Source organism: Lithobates pipiens, unplaced genomic scaffold (assembly GCF_037356315.1).
Source record: "Lithobates pipiens isolate NorthernLeopardFrog02 unplaced genomic scaffold, aLitPip1_a1.2 Scaffold_25, whole genome shotgun sequence".
NCBI classification, from domain to species: domain Eukaryota; kingdom Metazoa; phylum Chordata; class Amphibia; order Anura; family Ranidae; genus Lithobates; species Lithobates pipiens.
This window is the reverse complement of record NW_027507787.1, coordinates 223,953,397-223,975,315: the sequence shown is the minus strand read 5'-3', so window position 1 is coordinate 223,975,315 and position 21,919 is coordinate 223,953,397. Positions and strand designations below refer to the sequence as shown.

General features: G+C 43.2%; 1 protein-coding gene across 2 annotated transcripts in view; it reads left to right on the top strand.

The window, feature by feature from the left end:
* The window catches only part of LOC143930916 (alpha-2-macroglobulin-like), a 299,885-nt gene that overhangs the window by 189,792 nt on the left and 88,174 nt on the right, over positions 1-21,919 (top strand). For both annotated transcript variants that reach the window (XM_077455603.1, XM_077455602.1), the window contains exons 16-17: positions 5,301-5,459; positions 10,433-10,538. In XM_077455603.1, the coding sequence (XP_077311729.1) occupies positions 5,301-5,459; positions 10,433-10,538 (265 nt within the window). The remainder of the gene's footprint in view (positions 1-5,300; positions 5,460-10,432; positions 10,539-21,919) is intronic.

Below are 21,919 nucleotides of genomic sequence, written 5' to 3'. Positions count from 1 at the left end.
ACAAACTACCCATATTATTATCATTTAAAAACAAAATTCACAACTTCCAAGATGTAATATAACTTAACCATGTAGTTAAAGAATATTGGATATAGTCTAAGAGGAGATCACAGTTCTAAGGAGAAAGTCAAAACCTGTAAGAGAGAAATAAATAGTATGTTAGTAGCGTAATGTCCCAACAAAACTGAAATCAGGGACGGCCTCACAGGTTTGATGCCTGTGAAAGAAAATTAATCAAAGTGCAGACATTGGAGATTCATCCAGCTGTCGAATTGGAGGCTTCCGAGCTGGAACGTTTGTTTTTCTTGGATTGTTTTTGCCAGCCTGTGGCAACAGGAAATCCAGGGGTGGCTGCACGAAGTGGCCAATCAGGTATAGGGATCTGTGGTAGCTCAAAGGTCCTGAGAAAATTTGGGAAGTCACCCAGTGTGCGGAATGTTGCCGACTTCCCATCGTGAGATGCAAAGAGGTTAAATGGAAAACTCCAACGATATTTAATTTGTTTTGCTTGCAGGGCTCCTGTGAGTGGTTTCAGGGCACGACTCATATTCAGGGTCAACTTGGATTGATCTGGGAGTAGGGATACTTGGATGCCATTAAAGTAAATGGCCTCTTGCGTGTGTGCCCTTTGCATTATGTCAGCTCTCTGGGGTGTTCCAGGTTAGGATTTTTGGGACCCAGGGCTCTGTGTACACAATCGAGTTCCAGAGGGGCATCTTTGGCTTTTTGGAGCAGTTTGTTAAACATGGTGATGACTGCTGGGGCCAGGTCTTTAGTTTCCACAGATTATGGGAGTCCGCGGATGCGTATATTGTTGCATCTGGCCCTATTTTCCTGGTCATCTTGGTGGTACATAATTTGTTGAATCTGCAGGGTGTGATCATGTAAAATGACTTCATGTGATTGTAATGTGGAGACAGTCACCTCTACAGTGTGTTCCACCTCTTCCAGCCTGTTTGTAACATCTCTGCACAGCTATGATATCTCTTACTTATATGAGTGTTCAAGTATTTGCAGACAGGCTTCAAAATCATGTCTGGTGATTCAGGGGAATGACAGAGAGAATGGATGGAGCCGTTTTCAGAGTCTGCAGGGGACCTGGTGAGCTGTCTGGTTCTCATATGTGGTGTGGAGTGCTGTGAAGCAGCTCCCTGTGAGGCCACATGTGTGCCTGAGGATCGGATCGGCACCATCTTGGATGAGGAGGGGGCCATGCTGATTCGGCCATAATTGAGTGAAATAACAGCTGATTTCCCCCTCTTTGTGTGGGTCTGGGGTCTGGTGGCCTTCTCCCCCACCTCTCTTCCCCATTACCGACATGTGCTGTGGTTCCAGGAAGCTCTGGGAACCATGATTAGTCTGGTGTGTGTGGGAGCTCCAGGAGGACACGTCTTACTGCTCCATGCACTTGGCTACGTCCCCTCATCTATCCCCTATTTTGTAGATGCTATAACTTTTGTGCAAACCAATCAATATATGATTTTTTGCGATTTTTATTACCGAAAATAGAAGAATACATATCGGCCTAAATTGAGGAAAACAAATAGCTTTTTTTTTTTTTAAATGGGCTATTTATAACAGCAAAAAGTCCAAAATATTGTGTTTTTTTCAAAATTGGCACTCTTTTTTTTGTTAATAGCGCAAAAGACTGATGAGAGCCTTTGGTCAGAAAATGCGACCATGTGTATGCTCCATCGGATTTTTGCTGGCCGAATCTACGCTAGCTAAAGATTGAGAGCATGTTCTCAATTTTTCCAATGGAAAAAGTTTCTATCCGAAAATGCGTTCGTGTGTATGCAATTCAAAAACTTTGTTATCGGAATTTCCGATTGTGTGTACACAAGTCCGTCGCACAAAAGTTCACGCATGCGTGGAATCAAGCAGAAGGAGCTGGAATGGCTATTGAACTTCCCTTTTCTCGGCTCATCGTACATCTAGTATGTCACCATGTTCCCACATTCGTAATTGTTGGCCAACATTTGTGTGACCGTGTGTATGCAAGACAAGTTGGAGCCAACAACCTTCAAACAAAAATCAACAGTTTTGTTTTCGGAAACTTTCCACAGTCCCCTGCATGGTACACAGAGCCCCCTGCATAACACACAGACCTCCTGCATAGTACACAGAGACCTCTGCATAGTACACAGAGCCCTGCATGGTACACAGACTCCCCTCCTCCTCTGCACTCCCAGGAGACCCCCAGTCTCCTGGGATGGCATTGCCAGCATGCTCTGGAGTATAGAGGGCATCGCTGCCGTATCGCTGCCCTTCTCATGTGCTGCTCCTCCTGTGTCACTCGTTGTGGGTTGGAGCTATTGAATACCTTCATTGGCGCTGTGGACCTGGTCATGTAACTGCTCTCCTCTCTTTCATTGACGGTCACATGACTGCTCTCCTCCTCCAATCAAAAGCTACACTCGAGGGAGTGGAGCGGGAGGAGGAGAGCAGCCAGAACGAGCGGCGATGGTAGAGGGATTTGGAGGCTTGGATTTGCATTGATAGTGGCACAGGGGGGAGCGGTGTGTGGGAGGGGGTTGACAGTGGTGTTTCTAGAGTTTGGAGTGTGCTGGCAGCGCTGTCCCAGGGCCAGAAGAGGTGAGCAGCCAGCCTGACACCATCCCAATGGGTGGCACCTAGGGCGGACCGCCGATTCCCGCCCCCGTTGGTAAAAAATGTTTGCTTTTTATTTACCGTGTTATATGCCAATAAATACGGTAAATAAAAGAAAATGTAGTGGCCATAACCCATTGCAGGGTGGTCTTGACTGAATTGGCTTACTGATTACCTTCTCCTGGCCTGCTCCTCCAAATCTAGGGGTTCCCAGGGTTGATACCCAATGACGTGTACACTGACACAGATGAAGTCCCTTTTAAAAGGTTTATTTTGCAGTAGACCTTTCACAGACACAGTCTCTTTAGGGAACAGAGGGCATGGGTGAAGAACTCAGGTACCTTGAACTGCAGGTTTAACACAGTCTCTATTTCCACCCAGAGAGTAGCCACTCGCAGCTGGGCACTTCAAAGCTGAACAGATCTCTAGCCAGATATCATGGCAGTCAGCACGTTGACTCAAAACAATTAACTGGGAGTGTACAGGAACCTTTTTCCAACCATACCTGGAATGTTTCCCGCTTCCTTTGCAGTACTGGAAAAGTGTGATCTCATCAATGTCCTTCCAAACTCCGTAACCAGGCACTTCTCAGGATGCCACTTGCCGTCCCTCCTCCAAAGAGTCCTCCCCCGGTCACTTCCACGAGCTGCGGTGTCCCTCCAAGCCGAGAGCACACCCGGACACTTTGAATCCTCCCTCAGTTACAGCGCCTTGGACCAGCCGGTTCCGAGACTCGGGAACGGACGGATCCCTAGCCCAGACCAGACGGGTCTACCAGCGGCCACTGACAGGAACATGTTGCGGGATGCAGGTAAAACTGTCTTGTGGTTAGTTGGGACTGATCCAGTCTCTCCTCCCTGGGGTGTGATTGTCCTTTTTACCACCTGGGAGCCGAAAAAACGTCCTGGATTAGATTCCCCAAGATTGGATGGTGTATTGGCATAGCTGAGGTTTACATCACCTGGATGGAGGAATTGCTGTCTATCGCAATTTGATGTCTGAATGACTCACCACCAAGGTGTGTGGGTCCACACCTTCGGGTAAGCGTATTCATTACCTTTCCTGTTTATAACGTGGTATCTGTATGAAGGGTGACATCCAACTGCTGGTCTCTTCACTGTCTTCATCTCTGGGGTATTTTGACGTGTGGCATTGCAACAGATCCTGGCTACTCTCTACCATGAAGTGACCATCTAGGATTATAGAGACTATTGTTTTTTCTTATGTAGGGTCTTGGTATAGTCCAAGGCCACTTGGTACATCCATTATTTGAACTTTTTTTTGTTTTTCATATCACGAGTCACAAAGACTTTTTCACACTTGTGTAGTTATATTAAGTGCGCTTGCCTTTATTTGGTGTAGCTTGTGCTACGCTATTTATTACATTTATATTTTTTGTGTGTTATAATAACACTTCTTTCCACGAGGTGTTTCTTATTTTAAGTGCTACATTTTTTGGTTTCTATGTTGCGGGATGTCAAACACCCTGTGACCGCGCCCCCTCACGGGGCTACCCCGGTCCTGGAACCAGAACAGATCAAGCGGGTCTCACGAACAGCTCCGGAACCCCAAACACGTGACCCACACCCACTTAAGTACCCCAGACTCCTCAGCGGGCCTCGGCACTCCCGCTGATTGGCTCCGAGAGGGCGGATACTAAAACATCAACCAGACTTGGTTCTAGTCTGTCATGTGCACCTCACCGCTCACATGACTAGGCAGAACTTCCAAACACAGCCTGGCAAGACTGGAGTTAGGCCTACCTATAATAATTAACCCTGAGAATCTTTATTGTCCTGAAGTCAAAAACTAAATTTACAAAGCGTGTGACATTTGATCCCAAATGTCATCCGCTACAAAAACATAAAAGTATATGCTTACATTTATATTTTAAATGGAATGTATAGTGTACCATCAGTCAGTCAATATTTTAATCATTATTGTATGTGAAGTAATTTTGCTATGCATTTTATCTTTGCCCTTTCGAATTTTGCCATTGCAGAACATTATAGAGATTTTACAGATTAGCCCACTGGTTCTCAACTCCTGTCCTCAGGACCCACTAACAGGCCAAGTTTGCAAGATAACTGAAATACATCACAGGTGATGTTATTTGCTGCTCAGTGATTTCAGTATTCTACTCTGCATCTCCCATAAGGTAATACTTAAAACCTGGCCTGCTAGTGGGTCCTGAGGACAGGAGTTGAGAACCACTTGCCTAGAGGGACTGTTTTCTGGCTCATTGCAGTTACCCTGTTTCTCTCTCATAGTCCCCATTCATACTTGAGCATTATTGAGGCATTTTGGTGTGTTTTCTTTTTTTTTTGAATGAGGGCTTAGGTGTTGAGATAAGATATCAGCCATACAGAGAGTGCATTGTTTTCAAAAAAATTCAAAATCAATAATAATAAAAAACGCACATAAAAATAAAATAATACAAGAATAAAATAAAAATAATAATTATTATTATTATTATTAGTGTTATTATTATGCAATAACAATAAGAAAAATAATATTGTACATTCCTTTTAACCTTCAGATTTTCATATAAGTCCACTCGTCTGTTTTCTAGAAAGTGATACAGGGAATTCAAATGTAACACAGGGTGGATCCTCATTTTTACATTCCATTTTTAAAAATGAATTTTTATTCTTGTTGCTAGATTTTCATGCATTGCTTTTCCTTTTAAGGTTTTTAATCTATTTCCATCCCGGGAAATTGGAGTGTATGACGTTCGTATTCAGGACCCTGGTAATCAGTGCAGTCCTTTTTCTGATGAGGTTAGGTCTTTTCCACATGATGTATTTTATCAAAGGAAAGGTGATGTGAATGTGTACAGCTTATTCGAGGTAAGTAAAATAATATCTAAAATACAGTGTATACCAGTAAAGGTTAAAGGATAAGTAAAGTTGAACAGTAGACTAACCTTTCTGCCCCCTTCTCCCACAACCCCAAGCTACCATCACCCTCCCCAGATGTATACTCACTTGCATCACATGGCTTCCATATGTCCCAATCTCCACATGCCTTTGTAGACATCTCTTTCCCACTTGCAGCACCTGCATAGCCCATGCTTATGGCTTTCTATGGAGACTGACAGACACGTCCAGATGAAATATGTTGGCCATGGGATGTGAAGATTGGGCCAGGTGGTGGATTTGGGATGTAGAATGTATATATCCAGGGAGGAGGAGTTACTTTAATTCAAAGGGTTTGATGGAGAAAAGATAGGTACACTACTTATCCTATGAGATCTCTCAAGCTTAATCCATGTGAAAAGGGAATATAGGAAACAATTGTTTTCTGTCTCTCTATATGGTCACATATACATTGTCACAATGTTCGAAGAGAACTTAAGACTAGTAAGCAATAAAATGTTCTCTGTAACAGAGGTGATCAATTCAGATGGGTATTACTGTGGGCACCAGAGGTTGTGTGCCTACAAGCTGCTAACACCTAACCTAACCCTGAAATAAACCCTGAAACTATAATCTCACCTAAAGGACTGAAATGTACCTTTATGCCCACTATTTATATTAGTTGGTACCAACGTGATAGAACTAAGTATCCCCCAAGACCCCTAACCAACCTATGAATATCCCTAGATATTAGGCTTTTGCATCATACCACTAATTTCCCAAAATTGGTGTAGCACCCTCCTAGTTAAGCTGCTATGTTTGGTCAGGCAAATTTCGTTTTTTGACTCTCCTTTAAGCAGCACAGCAGAGTGTGCATGATCGCTTTGGGCTGTTCTGGGTTCTGTAGGCTGCATATTTGACTACTTCCCCCTGTTTTCTAGGTGGGAGAGTCAAATAGGCAGTCTGAACATTTATGCAACCCCAGCCAATGTCTGGAAAGGTGTGTCCAGATGGAGATTGGGAAGCATATAAGTAATCTGGAACTCCAGAGGCCAGGGCTCTTTCTTTTTTTCCTGGAGGAGAGATTTCCAGCCTGAAGGTCCAGCCTACTCATCGGGATCCCAGCTAAACTAAGCCACAAAACTTATCAGGGATCAAAGAGGGGTGCTATTGAAAATCTGCCCTGGGAGTTTACAGAAAAGCCTGCTTTTTGGAGTCAGCAAGTGATACTCCAAGCTTGAGGGACACTGTGAGTGACTGACCTGAGGGGGAAAGATTTCAGCAGCTGTTGCTTCTACTAACCCTGTTACACAAAGGCTTGCCTGGCCTGGGACATTGCTAAGCCTAGTGATATCCACTTATTGTACTGCTGCTTAAAGAGGAAGTAAACCCTGATGAGTTTACTTCCTCTTTTTTTCACTGCAAAGGTAAAGCATAATGGACTACTATGCATCGCATAGTAGCCCATTATGTGTCACTTACCTGACACAGGAGCCAGCGAAGTCGCCGATGTCCCCTGTAGTCCGCCGCATCCATCTTGCTGGTGGCGTCTCGCAGCTCCGCTGCTGTCATTCGGCGAAGCCGCGATGACGTCACTCCCGCGCATGCGCACGGGAGTCGACAAATGCGGCAGCTCCATTCTTGGAACTGCCGCGCTCAGTGCGCCTGCGCGCCTCTGTCTTGCTTAGACCTACAGGTAAGCCTTAATCTAGGCTTACCTGTAGGTCAAAGTGGTTTGTAAGGGTTTACAACCACTTTAAGGGACTGTTCTGTAGAGCTACTAGAAAGAAGTGTGTCCTCATTGTTCCTGTAAGCAATGTGGAGTGGTCCACAGTTCCTTGAAACCTATCCAAGTTATTGGTGCAATAAACGTTAAAAGGCAACCTTTCCAGACTGGGATTTCTGCATTCGAGAGTGTGAAGTTGCTATACGACTGGCTGCTGCACTAACCAAAATACTTTTGAACTTTAAATCTGTGGCCCTAGCAAAGGGTAGTGCTACACTGAATTGCCTGCAGGCACCTTTAGACTCTTTTTTTGCTACAAACTCATACAACTGCTCCTCTGGGATAAGGACAGTATTGTACAAACAGATATGCGCATCTGTTGTGTGAAGTCTCTACCTGGTGGAGATTACAAATTTATAGGTGATGGCCAGAGATGCAAAAGTCATATACTGTATAATATTAAAGCTAAAGGTTAATCAAATTATGACTCTGCGGCGGCCGCAGGTGATTTGTCGGAGCAATGGCTGGTATTAGCACTTCAATTATCATGACGCCATGGTTGATTGGTGTCAGGATGATTGAAGCGCATTATTTCTTTATTACATTGTAATATAAAATGAAATCGTTCAATTCACCATAATGCAGAATCAGTGGGAGCCCTGAGTGTGCCACTTGTCACCGTCGCCTGCCACCAGATGCAGCTTGTCACTTGCCACGGTCACTTCCCACTTTAGCCTGCCAGCACAAACATCAGATGCTGCTTGTCAGTTTAAGGCCAATTTGTAAAGGTTTCCTGCAGTAAAAACACTTACAGCCTCTCCCTAGCGGTAAGATATCCAGAGCATCCCACATTCATGAACAGGGAAACTGGAACATGGCAGTTGCTTTACTGCCGTCCTATGACAGTTAGAAGACAGAACAATGATGTCATCTCACTTCTCGCCCGCCATACCTCTTCCAGTGCAGCCTTCACAGCCCGGCTGCAAACAGGGCATGGACTGGTACCGTGGCCCAGGGCTTGGGGACCCCTGCTCTATATGATGTGCTGCAGCTTCCAAAGCGCACTGGAAGAAGCCTATTGTATACAGCATGGGGGGGGGGGTTGGCATCAAACAAACCACTAGAACCACCCCCCCTGGCAGCAATTAGACCACCCTCCAAGGACCCCCCCCCCCCCCCGGTGGGTGGTACTCACGCAGTCGGCAGAGCAGAGAGATCACTTTTTATGCTCTGATGACAGTGGCCATCTTCCCTTCCAGGCCTTGCCATACATTCTCACCGCCGCCTGGTACCAACCAATAGGATCACTTCTACTCTAGGCCAATCGCGCTCCTCCCACTTCCTAATTGGCCAGGAGGAGAATCAGTGTGACAATAGTGAATATTCATTCGATATTGGCACACAACTGGGTGGGTGGCCCACCCACCCACCCTTTTTTGAAGCCAATTAGAGCCTCAGGCTCTAATCACATGCTTCAAAAAAAAGAAAAAAAGCCATAGGAATCCATGTAGATTAGGGGGCTGGATGCATGGATAGGGGGGCAGCGCCCCTGTGCCCCATATGGAGTGGCTGTCACTAGTATACAGTGAAATCAAAGTACCGTATATACTCGAGTATAAGCCGAGATTTTCAGCCTCTTTTTTGAGGCTGAAAGTGCCCCCCTCGGCTTATACTCGAGTCATCGCCGTCTGTCTGCCCGAACAGCGTGTCGAGCAGACAGACAGCGGCCATTCTAACTTTCAAAAGCCGCGCCTCCCTGTCTGTGATAGGCGGAACACAATTTCCCAGCAGTCTGTGTTCCGCCTATCACGGACATCCGCTCATCCTCATACTACGGACGAGGATAAGAGGATGTCCGTGATAGGCGGAACACAGACTGCTGGGAAATTGTGTTCCGCCTATCACAGACAGGGAGGCGCGGCATTTGAACAGGGGAATGGGCGCCGACGAAGAGCGGTGATCCTGGGACGGGACCGGACGGAGGCTCGGCTCGGCTCGGGACGGGACGGGACCGGACGGAGTCTCGGGACGGGACGGGACCGGACGGAGGCTCGGGACGGGACGGGACCGGACGGAGGCTCGGGACGGGACCGGACGGAGGCTCGGGACCGGACGGAGGCTCGGGACACAGGTAGGCTGGACACACAAGGCCACACACACACACACACACACACACACACACACACACGCACACATGGATGGACACACACACACACAGGGATGGATGGATGGATGGACACACACACACACATGGATGGACACACACACACACAGGGATGGATGGATGGATGGACACACACACACACAGGGATGGATGGATGGATGGACACACACACACACAGGGATGGATGGATGGATGGACACACACACACAGGGATGGACAGGCATATCTCACCCTCGGCTTATACACGAGTCAATAGGTTTCCCAGTTTTTTGGGGGTAAATTGGGGGCCTCGGCTTATACTCGGGTCGGCCTATACTCGAGTATATACGGTAAGTAATTTCTAGTAATGGAGAGGAAACTGCACAACTGTGCAAGACGGTAAGTAAAGTTGGAGTTCAGCTTTTGCAGGGAAGTGCCACATTTAAACATCTTACAACATATAAAAATAAACTACGAGTGTAATCATATTTAATCAATAACAGAAAATGTACTTGCCATGCATCTGCAATGTATATGAGTGCAAATAAGAAAGCATTCAGGGAAGAGCAGATAGTGATTCAGTGACAAAGATGGAAGAAATGGTATAAAGCTAAACTATCAGGAAGTTGGACAGAGAGTGGATGAAAAGGAGGAATGGGTGAAATACAGTATTTATTGCCGTATAACACTCACCTTTTCACCATGAAAATCCGGTGCAAATAGCGTGTGCGTGTTATACGCCAATACAAAAATTTAATTTTTTTCCTGAAACTCTCCTCTTAAAATGAATGTGCGTGTTAAATGCCGATAAATACGGTAAGTGGGGTAAAAGGTTACTTGGTAATATGATAGGCTTCCCTAGAACCACAGCATTTTTATCATAGGAGAAGCATTTGGTTGCAAGAGCCGGCAGTGCTAACATCCAGATATCATTTAATATCACATAGGCAGAGAAAGATTTTTATGAAATGTCATCGACTCCAGTGTGCTGTCTATTATTTTATAGTTTTTGGCTATTGTTCATAATTGATTATGCTTGGCACATAATATATTTTTCTAATGAAATCTCATTGCTTTTTTATTTTAAAACTACAGGGAATGAACCTAAAAATAATAACAAGTGCAGAAATTAGGAAGCCTGAGGATTGCCTTTCTCAAATGATGGTGACAATAGTTGAAACCCCATTTATCTCATATCCGGGTAAGCTTATAGAATGAAGCCATTTATTTCTTCACATCCAAGCCCGGTGTATTACTAGGGCTATAGCTGCCCATGCTGATCCTTTGGTGCCAGAAGTTAAGAAGATCCCAGTACAGGGCTTTTATCTCCCCTCACCTACTTGAACCAGCAATACCTGGAGGATATTTAATAGCAAAAGGCCAAAACCACATTTTACCTCATTGTGCACTACGAGAGCTAAAGAAAAAATGTGGTTGATGTGGGCACCTGTACAGTTTACCTTCAGATACTTTGAAAATAACTCTGTGAGGTTGGGTGTAGGGATGGCCTGAATGGACCCCTGTTCGGTTCACACCAGGACTTTTGAACACCGCAAAAGTTCGGACCCGATTACCGAACCCCATTAAAGTCAATGGGATCCGAACGTCAAAAATCAAAAATGCCCATTTTGAAGGCTTATATGCAAGTAATTGGGCATATAATGTAACCATTGTAGGGGTCTGGGTCTTGCCTTGGGGGACATGTATCAATAAAAAAAAAAAGGTTGTGAAAAACGTAATTTTTAAATGAGCAGTGATTTTATTTTTTAACGTGAAAGCCTAAAAATGGAAAAATTCCTTCTAATATAGTGCCTGGGGAATCCCCTTAGTTTACCTGTAAAGTAGCAGATCTGTACCATGTCTAGAATTTGCATTTATAAAGCCAACAAAAAATGATATTTTCCTTGCAAGCTGCTTTTATTTTGCTTAGCAACAGCTGGGGAGCCAGTGTGTATCATGAGGCCACAATGTAGTGCACTGGGAAAAAAGTTAGATTTTTTTGGATACATTCTGGTGTCACTTTGACTTTGGATAGAAGTAACGGGTGCGTAAAAATTGGTCTTTGGGTGTTGGTGGTGCCTTCCCACCGTATCCTATAGAGGTACTCTTGATGAAAGCAAGAATTTGCCTTGCTGTAAAAAATTGCAATGATATGCACCTGTCAAAAAGGTGCTGAAAAATTGGTCTTTGGGTGTTAATTGTGCCCATAAAACCTATACAAAAAAACATTCTTCCAGATGAAATGATTGAACACTCGCAAAGCTAGGCAGCCTCAAAGTCCTGCAGAGATTCCAGATCCCACAAGACTTAATCAGGGACATCAGCATCAGGGGCATTATAGTTGGTAATCCAGGACTGATTCATTTTTATAAAAGTTAAATGGTCCACGGAGTCTGTGGACAGACACATTCTATGATCAGTAACCTCCTGGAGCACAGAATGCCCATTCTGAAAGCAAGCTGGATGCAGGGCAGCCCAACAACTCAATAGCATACTAGGACAGTTCTGGCCATTGGTATATTCTCACCACCCAGTTAAGTCAGTGGATTGTCAGCTGGAAAGCTCTCCATCTCTGTTTTGGCCCTGAGGTAATCGTCTACCATGTAATGAAGATGCTGCAGATGGGATGTAAAAGCTGACAGCCCTGGGCGGCGAGGACTAAATAAATTCCGAAATGCTTCACTTAGGCGGGCGTTTTCTCCAACGTTCCTCTATTGACCAATAGAAGACTCAAAACTATGTTTTCCACGACACTGTAACCTACTGGAGTCAGGAAAAATGTTCAATAAAATCCTCTTTAATGTGTCCTCAAGAGATTTTATCTTCTGCAATCTCTGTGGGGATGGGGTGAGTTCTAAGACCTTCCCCTTATAACGGTGGTCAAGGAGGGTTGCCAACCAGTAATAATCCTTCTCCTTTATTGTGAAAAAACAATTGAATCTCAATTGTGCAAACTCTGTGCCATAAAACAAAATACAAATAATAAAACAAAAAGCTGCACCCTATATAAGTGAGGTGGAAGAAAAAACACACCCTCCTAAATAGTGAAAAATAATGATTTAGGGGCGCTCTTAATAAATCACTCTAATAATATAAATAACCTAAAACAAATCAACAATCAAAATTAATACACAATATTATGTGACATCAATAATAATAAATATTCTAATCGTGATCAGGTGACCATAGAAAGATTCTGCACAGACTAATTATAGTTCAATCACACAAAGTCCTATAAATGTGTCATTCCAGCTTCTTTGATGAATGATCCCAGATCCACCAAGTGCAAGGAATCTTGTAAACTGTGATAAAACAGCAAATACAAAGAGCTTGCAGATACCTCCACCGAGAAGCCGCACCACCCACTCCTGAAATGCAAATACAATCTGCTTACCAGATTTGTTTGACCACTTTAATTAAAAAGTAAGTAAAAAAAAAAAGAAAAAAAAAAAAAAAGTAAGTCAAACAGCGCCTGTACAGGTAAGTGGCTGTTCACATGAATGTTGGCATAGATACACAGGATAGTACATCCCCCTTCACAGTCTCAGGCGGTATATAGAGAGAGAGCACAAAAGATCCATAGCGTAATACTGATTTTTAAAGCGGAAGTCCGCCGGGAGTTCCGCCGTTTTTTTTTTTTAAAGCCAGCAGCTACAAATACCGCAGCTGCTGACTTTTAAAATAAGGACACTTACCCACCCAGAGCGCCCGCAAAGTCGGCACCCGAAGCCGATCTCTCGATCGTCTCTCGGGTGCTGCCGCCGCCATCTTGGGTATGGGAATCAGGAAGTGGAGCCTTTCGGCTTCATTTCCCGGTTCCCTACTGCGTAATAAGGATGGACCCGCTGCCTCTGGGATCTGTGTGTTTCCCAGCAGGCAGCGGGGGACTTTCGGAAAGGGGTGTAGATTCTGCAGAATCTACGCCCCTTTCCTCAGAGAGCTATCCCGGAAGTGGGTGCAGATACCTGTACTGTACAGGTACCTGCACCCCCCTCCCCCCTGAAAGGTGCCAATTGTGGCGCCGGAGGGGGGGAGGATTCCGATGAGTGGAAGGTCCACTTTAGGGTGGACCTCCGCTTTAATAAAAAAATATATAAAACAAACAGCCAAATGGCTTCTTACATTGTCGTGTGCCCGGCACTGGGGCTGCTCGCCTTCAAAAAACACACACTCCGATCGGTATAGTGTATTCCTTCCGTAATGGTTGGTATGGCGTGCGTTCCAGGCCGTCAGGCCAACAACCAGATAGCCGGATATGGTGTCAAAGGCGTGACCAGGTACCGCTTCGACATACGTTTCGTCATTAACGTCTTCAGGAAGCGTACCTGGTCACTACGATCACTGCTTTTAACGTATCATTACACAGCTGGGGCCAATAGAAAAGGCAGGTGGTGCGCAGCCTCAGTCCCGCTCGAACGGCCAATAAGGACATACACTTCAATTCCTATCATTCCTCTCTATACTTATACAAAATTTGCACAAATACTAAAATCAAACAGTATTATATGTAAAAATTCATAAAAAATAAATAAAATAATATCATCACTAAATTCACTCAGGAACAGATTTCCAGCAAAAACGTGTTGATACCAAACATTGACAATATACAAACATCAATTCTAAATATAAGCATCATACATATTAATTAACTCCAATACTCCAGATATTGGTAATACAATTCTTACCCACTTACTTATATTTCCCAACCCTTAATTATCGTGATAAACTGTACCCATATCTCGTTACAAAAAAACTACACAAGAAAGAGGGGGTTGTTTGTGATAAAACACATATATCACTAAACAGAGAAAAACATTCTCCATACCCCACCCCCTAGCGGCCAACAATAAACATGAGTCGGGAATAAAAATTAATAAACATTAATGATAGATAAATACGGGGCTCTAGAAAAGAAGGAAGGCAAGGACTAGATAATCCACTCCCAGCTCCTCAAACATTCCTTCTTCATCTCTACTCCACAAAAAAAAGAATTCACTATTCTCCACAACGGGAGGAGCAACAATCAAAAAATATTAAAAAAATATTTAAAAAATATATAAAAAGGAGGGAAGCATGAGGAGAAAAAAACCTTTTATATATAAAAAAATAACATACACAATTTGTTTTTTTTTATAAAAAAGAAGGGAGGGGGAGAATGGAGGGAAACCTCCAAACATATATCTAAAGAGGAAAAAAGGAAAAAACGGGGAGGAAGTCTAAACCATCCCCAATCCGTTAATCATTGGACAAAAAACAATTGAGATCGAGTTCGATGTTCATTCCCAATGGTTGTAGCGTTTGTAATTTATAAATACATTTTGTTTCATTTTTGAAATTTCTCTTCTCATGTGTGTCCCTCTCCAATGTCTTGTGACTTTATCAATACCATAGAACCTACACAGTGAAGGATCACTGTTATGGTATTGCTTTAAAATGTCTCGACACACTATGTTTGGGAAAACCTTTTTAAATATTTGCCAGATGTTCATTGATTCTAATTTTTAATTGTCTAGTTGTACGGCCTACATATTGCATGGAGCACGGACATTCTAGTACATATGTCACATGATCCGAATTACAGGTAATGAGAGGTTTGATCTTGAATTCATCCTTTGTCACACATGACAAAAAATTGGACACCTTCTTAGGTGTCCCCGGTCCCCTAGTAACTCTGCACGCATAACATCTGGTGCAGAAATGGAAATGGATGGATGGGCTATCTGGTTTCTCACGCCTGGGGCCCTCCTATAGATAAATCTGGGTTTATGAGGAATTGTAGACGCAAGATCTTTATCTTTCAATAGGATAGGCCAATACTTTTTAAAAATACTTTCTACTTGTCTAAATTGTCTATTAAACCCTGTTACAAAGGCTAATTCGCCCTTGAATTTGGATTTAGGCTTGGGAACTAATAAAGATTGTCTTTCCATCTTATCCACCTTATTTAACCACTTGCTTACTGGGCACTTAAACACCCTTCCTGCCCAGACCAATTTTCAGCTTTCGGTGCTCTCACACTTTGAGTGACAATTACTCAGTCATGCAACACTGTACCCAAATTAATTTTGTGTCCTTTTTTTCCCACAAATAGAGCTTTCTTTTGGTGGTATTTGATCACCTCTGGGGTTTTTATTTTTTGCGCTATAAATGAAAAAAGACCGAAAATTTTGAAAAAAAACGCATATTTCTTTGTTTCTGTGACAGAATTATGCAAATTATTAATTTTTCTTCATAAATTTTGGCCACAATTTATACTGCTACATATCTTTGGTAAAAATAACCCAAATTAGTGGATATTATTTGGTCTTTGTGAAAGTTAGAGAGTCTACAAGCTGTGGTGCGAATCGCACAAAATTGATCACATCTGATGTACTGGTGGCCTATCTCGCTTCTTGTGACCCGAACAAGTCAGGAAAGTACAAATACCCCCCAAATGACCCCTTTTTGGAAAGTAGACATTCCAAGGTATTTAGTAAGAGGCATGGTGAGCTTTTTGATGTTGTCATTTTTTTCCCACAATTCTTTGCAAAATGAAGATTTTTCATTTTCTTTATTTTTCTCCACAAAATTGTCATTGTAATAGGTTATTTCTCTCACGTGGCATGTGTATACCACAAATGACACCCCCCAAAAAATTCTGCTACTCCTCCTGAGTATTACAATACCACATGTGTGGGACTTTTTCACAGCCTGGCCACATAGAGAGGCCCAACATGCAGGGAGCGCCATCACGTGTTCTAGAAGCATAAATTACACATCTAACTTGTTGACTATTTATTACACTTTTGAAGCACCAGGACAATGACACGTGACACTGATGACAGATGGCACTGATACGTGGCAATGATGACACTTATACGTGGCACTGATGACACGTGGCACTGATGACAGATGACACTAATATGTGGCACTGATGACACGTGGCACTAATACGTGGCACTGATGACACGTGGCACTAATACGTGGCACTGATGACACGTGGCACTAATATGTGGCACTGATGACACGTGGCACTAATACGTGGCACTGATGACATGTGGCACTAATACGTGGCACTAATACGTGCCACCGGTGACAGATGGCACTAATACGTGGCACCAATGACGCGTGACACTGATGACAGATGGCACTGATAAGTGGCATTGATGACACGTGACACTGACAACAGATGGCACGTGACACTGACAGGTGGCACTGATGACAAATGGCACTGATACGTGGCACTGATGACAGATGGCACTAATACGTGGCACTGATGACAGATGGCACTATGTGGCACTAATAACACGTGGCACTGATGACAGATGCCACTTATACGTGGCACTGATGACAGATGGCACTGGGGACAAATGGCACTGACAACAGGTGGCACTGGGGACAGATAGCACTGCGGGCAGGTGGCACTGGGGTGGGGTGGATTGCACTGGGGTGGATGGCACTGGGGTGGATGGCACTGGGGCGGATGCCACTGGGGCAGGATGGCACTGGGGCAGGATGGCACTGGGGGAGATGGCACTGGGGCGGATGGCACTGGGGCAGGATGGCACTGGGGCAGGATGGCACTGGGGGGGCATGGCACTGGGGGGGGTGGCACTGGGGGAGGATGGCTCTGGGGGAGGATGGCACTTTTTTTTAAACTTTTTTTTTACTTTTTTTTTCTTTTGTACACTGACGGCTGCTGCAGCCGTTCTTCTCTCCCCTCTCACACGCTGTCTGTGTGAGGAGGGAGAGCGGCGCTGAGAGATGATCTCATATGTTTACATATGAGATCATCTCCCATTGGACACGCCGATCACGCTGTAAACGGCCGCTGTGATTGGCCGTTTACAGCGATCTGTGTTTGCCTGTCCCCGGGGGACACGGCAAACACAGAACTTCCGCGATGCGCGCCCGCGGCGGCGCGCATTGCGGAAGTAAACACCAGGCCGTCCAGGGACGGCCAGGCGAGGGAAGCCGCCCGCCCTAAGGCCGTCATTCGGCTATAGGGCGGGCGGGAAGAGGTTAAATCTCTACTTAAGGTCTCAGAACTATAGCCTTTTTCCAAAAATCTCTCTGTCAAAATTCCCACCTGTGTATGGAAATCAGCTTTGTTAGCACAGTTTCACTTGAGTCTCATATATTGCCCTTTGGGGACTGCTCCAGTCCACTGATGATGATGGCAACTGTACGTAGGTACATAGCCATTCCTATCAGTGGCCTTAAAATATGTTTTGGTTTGGAACCCCCATCTTTTTTCATGATGGTGAGGTCCAAGTAATTTACTTCTTCCATGCTCAATTCCGCTGTGAATTTTAGACCATATTTGTTCCTATTCATTGTTCCCAAGATTGAAGCAAACTGATTTCATCACCTTGCCAAAACAGAATTACATCATCGATGTATCTTTTATAGAACACCAACATCATTGTGGAAAATGCTCTCAGATTCCCACTTATTAAGTACAATATTTGCTACACTAGGAGCATAACGTGCCCCCATGGCTACTCCCCCTATCTGGTTGTAATAGTCATTGTTTGCCCAGAAGAAATTATTATTCATAGCTAACTTCAAACCTTTAATTATAAAATGTATTTGTACTTTTTTAATTTTGGACTCTTTATTCAATGGCCATCTAAGTGCATCCAATGCATCATTATGTTGTATATTTGTATAAAGGGACTCGATATCCACTGTTATCATAATGCTATCCTCTGCAGCAACCAATCCTTGTAGAGAGATTATCAAATCTCTGCTATCCTTAAGATATGAAGGGCTTTGGGGGACTAGTGGTTTAAAAAAACCATCTAGATATTCCCCTAATCTGGAAAAAAGGGAATCCATCCCGCTAATTGTTTGTTGACCTGGGGGAGAATCTTTATTCTTATGTACTTTGGGTAATATATACATCACCGGAATCTTAGGAGCATTTGGGATGAGATACTCAGCTTCTTTCTGATTTAGAATTTGTTTATTTTTTCCTTAAGTAGAGATTTAAATAAGGTGGATAAGATGGAAAGACAATCTTTATTAGTTCCCAAGCCTAAATCCAAATTCAAGGGTGAATTAGCCTTAGTAACAGGGTTTAATAGACAATTTAGACAAGTAGAAAGTATTTTTAAAAAGTATTGGCCTATCCTATTGAAAGATAAAGATCTTGCGTCTACAATTCCTCATAAACCTAGATTTATCTATAGGAGGGCCCCAGGCTTGAGAAACCGGATAGCCCGGAATGTACCAGACCCCCCTAAGAAGTTGGCCACTTTTTTTCCATTTCTGCACCAGATGTCGTGTGTGCAGAGTTACTAGGGGACCGGGGACACCTAAGAAGGTGTCCAATTTTTTGTCATGTGGGACAAAGGATGAATTCAAGATCAAACCTCTCATTACCTGTAATTCGGATCATGTGACATACAGTGGTGTGAAAAAGTGTTTGCCCCTTCCTCATTTCCTGTTCCTTTGCATGTTTGTCACACTTAAGTGTTTCGGAACATCAAACCAATTTAAACAATAGTCAAGGACAACACAAGTAAACACAAAATGCAATTTGTAAATGAAGGTGTTTATTATTAAAGGTGAAAAAAAATCCAAACCATCATGGCCCTGTGTGAAAAAGTGATTGCCCCCTAAACCTAATAACTGGTTGGGCCACCCTTAGCAGCAACAACTGCAACCAAGCGTTTGCGATAACGTGCAATGAGGCTTTTACAGCGTCCTGGAGGAATTTTGGCCCACTCATCTTTGCAGAATTGTCCTAATTCAGTTACATTAGAGGGTTTTCGAGCATGAACGGCCTTTTTAAGGTCATACCACAACATCTCAATAGGATTCAGGTCAGGACTTTGGCTAGGCCACTCCAAAGTCTTCATTTTGTTTTTCTTCAGCCATTCGGTGGTGGACTTGCTGGTGTGTTTAGGATCATTGTCCTGCTGCAGAACCTAAGTTCGTTTCAGCTTAAGTACACGAACAGATGGTCGGACATTCTCCTTCAGGATCTCTTGGTAGACAGCAGAATTCATAGTTCCTTTTATCACGGCAAGTCTTCCAGGTCCTGAAGCAGCAAAACAGCCCCAGACCATCACACTACCACCACCATATTTTACTGTTGGTATAATGTTCTTTTTATGAAATGCAGTGTTCCTTCTACGCCAGATATACTTGGACACACACCTTCCAAAGAGTTCCACTTTTGTCTCATCGGCCCACAGAATGTTGTCCCAAAAGTCTTGGGGATCATCAAGATGTGTTGTGGAGAAATTGAGACGAGCTTTGATGTTCTTTTTGCTCAGCAGTGGTTTTCTCCTTGGAACTCTGCCATGCAGGCCATTTTTGCCCAGTCTTTTCCTGATGGTGGAGGCATGAACGCTGACCTTAACTGAGGCAAGTGAGGCCTGCAGTTCCTTGGACGTTGTTGTGGGGTCTTTTGTGACCTCTTGGATGAGTCGTCGCTGCGCTCTTGGGGTCATTTTGGGCGGCCGGCCACTCCTGGGAAGGTTCACCACTGTTCCATGTCTTCGCCATTTGTGGATAATTGCTCTCACTGTGGTTCGCTGGATTCCCAAAGCTTTGGAAATGGCTTTATAACCCTTTCCAGACTGATAGATCTCAATTACTTTCTTTCTCAATTGTTCCTGAATTTCTTTGGGTCTCGGCATGATGTGTAGCTTTTAAGGATCTTCTGGTGGACCTTACTGTGTCAAGCAGCTCCTATTTAAGTGATGCCTTGATTGTGAACAGGTGTGGCAATAATCAGGCCTGGGTGTGGCTAGAGAAATTGAACTCAGGTGTGGACAACCACAGTTATAGTATGTTTTAACAAGGGGGGCAATCACTTTTTCACACAGGGCCATGATGGTTTGGATTTTTTTTCACCTTTAATAATAAACACCTTCATTTACAAATTGCATTTTGTGTTTACTTGTGTTGTCCTTGACTATTGTTTAAATTGGTTTGATGTTCCGAAACACTTAAGTGTGACAAACATGCAAAGGAACAGGAAATGAGGAAGGGGGCAAACACTTTTTCACACCACTGTATGTACTAGAATGTCCATGCTCCATGCAATATGTAGGCCGTACAACTAGACAATTAAAAATTAGAATAAATGAACATCTGGCAAATTTTGAAAAAGGTTTTCCCAACCATAGTGTGTCGAGACATTTTAAGCAATTCTATGGTACTGATAAAGTCACGAGACACTGGAGAAGTACACACATGAGAAGAGAAATTTAAAAAAATGAAACAAAATGGATTTATAAATTACAAACAATGATTAACGGATTGGGGATGGTTTAGACTTCCTCCCCATTTTTTCCTTTTTTCCTCTTTAGATATGTATTTGGAGGTTTCCCTCCATTCTCCCCCTCCCTTCTTCTTCTTTTTTATAAAAAAATAAATAAAAAATTTTGTGTATATTATTTTTTTATATATAAAAGTTTTTTTCTCCTCATGCTTCCCTCCTTTTTATATATTTTTTTATATTTTTTTATATTTTTTGGTTGTTGTTCCTCCCGTTGTGGAGAATAGTGAATTGTTTTTTGTGGAGGAGGGATGAAGAAGGAATGTATGATGAGCTGGGAGCCCTTGCCTTCCTTCTTTTCTAGAGCCCCGTATTTGTCTATCATTAATGTTTATTCATTTTTATTCCCCGACTCATGTTTATTGTTAGCCGCTAGGGGGTGGGGTATGGAGAATTTTTGTTTTTCTCTGTTTAGTGATATATGTGTTTTATCACAAGCAACCCTCTCTTTCTTGTGTAGTTTTTTTGTAACGAGATATGGGGTACAGTTTATCATGATAATTAAGGGTTGGGAAATATAAGTAAGTGGGTAAGAACTGTATTACCAATATCTGGAGTATTGGAGTTAATTAATATGTATGATGCTTATATTTAGAATTGATGTTTGTATATTGTCAATTTTTGGTATCAACACGTTTTTGCTGGAAATCTGTTCCTGGGTGAATTTAGTGGTGATATTATTTTATTTGTATTTGTGCAAATTTTGTATAAGTATAGAGAGGAATGGTGGGAATTGAAGTGTATTTCCTTATTGACCGTTTGAGTGGGACTGAGGCTGCGCACCACCTGCCTTTTCTATTGGCCCCAGCTGTGTAATGATACGTTAAAAGCAGTGATTGTAGTGACCAGGTACGCTTCCTGAAGACGTTAATGACGAAACGTACATCAAAGCGGTACCTGGTCACGCCTTTGACGCCATATCCGGCTATCTGGTTGTCGGCCTGACGGCCTGGAATGCGCGCCATAACAACCATTACAGAAGGGATGCACTGGTATCTGCAAGCTCTTTGGATTTGCTGTTTTATCACAGTTTACAAGATTCCTTGCACTTGGTGGATCTGGGCTCATTCATCAAAGAAGCTAGAATGACACATTTATAGGACTTTGTGTGATTGAACTATAATTAGTCTGTGCAGAGTCTTTCTAAGGTCACCTGATCACAATTAGAATATTTATTATTATTGATGTCACATAATATTTTGTATTAATTTTGATTGTTGATTTGTTTTAGGTTATTTATATTATTAGAGTAATTTATTAAGAGCGCCCCTAAATCATTATTTTTCATCCTTCTCCTCCTCCCAGCC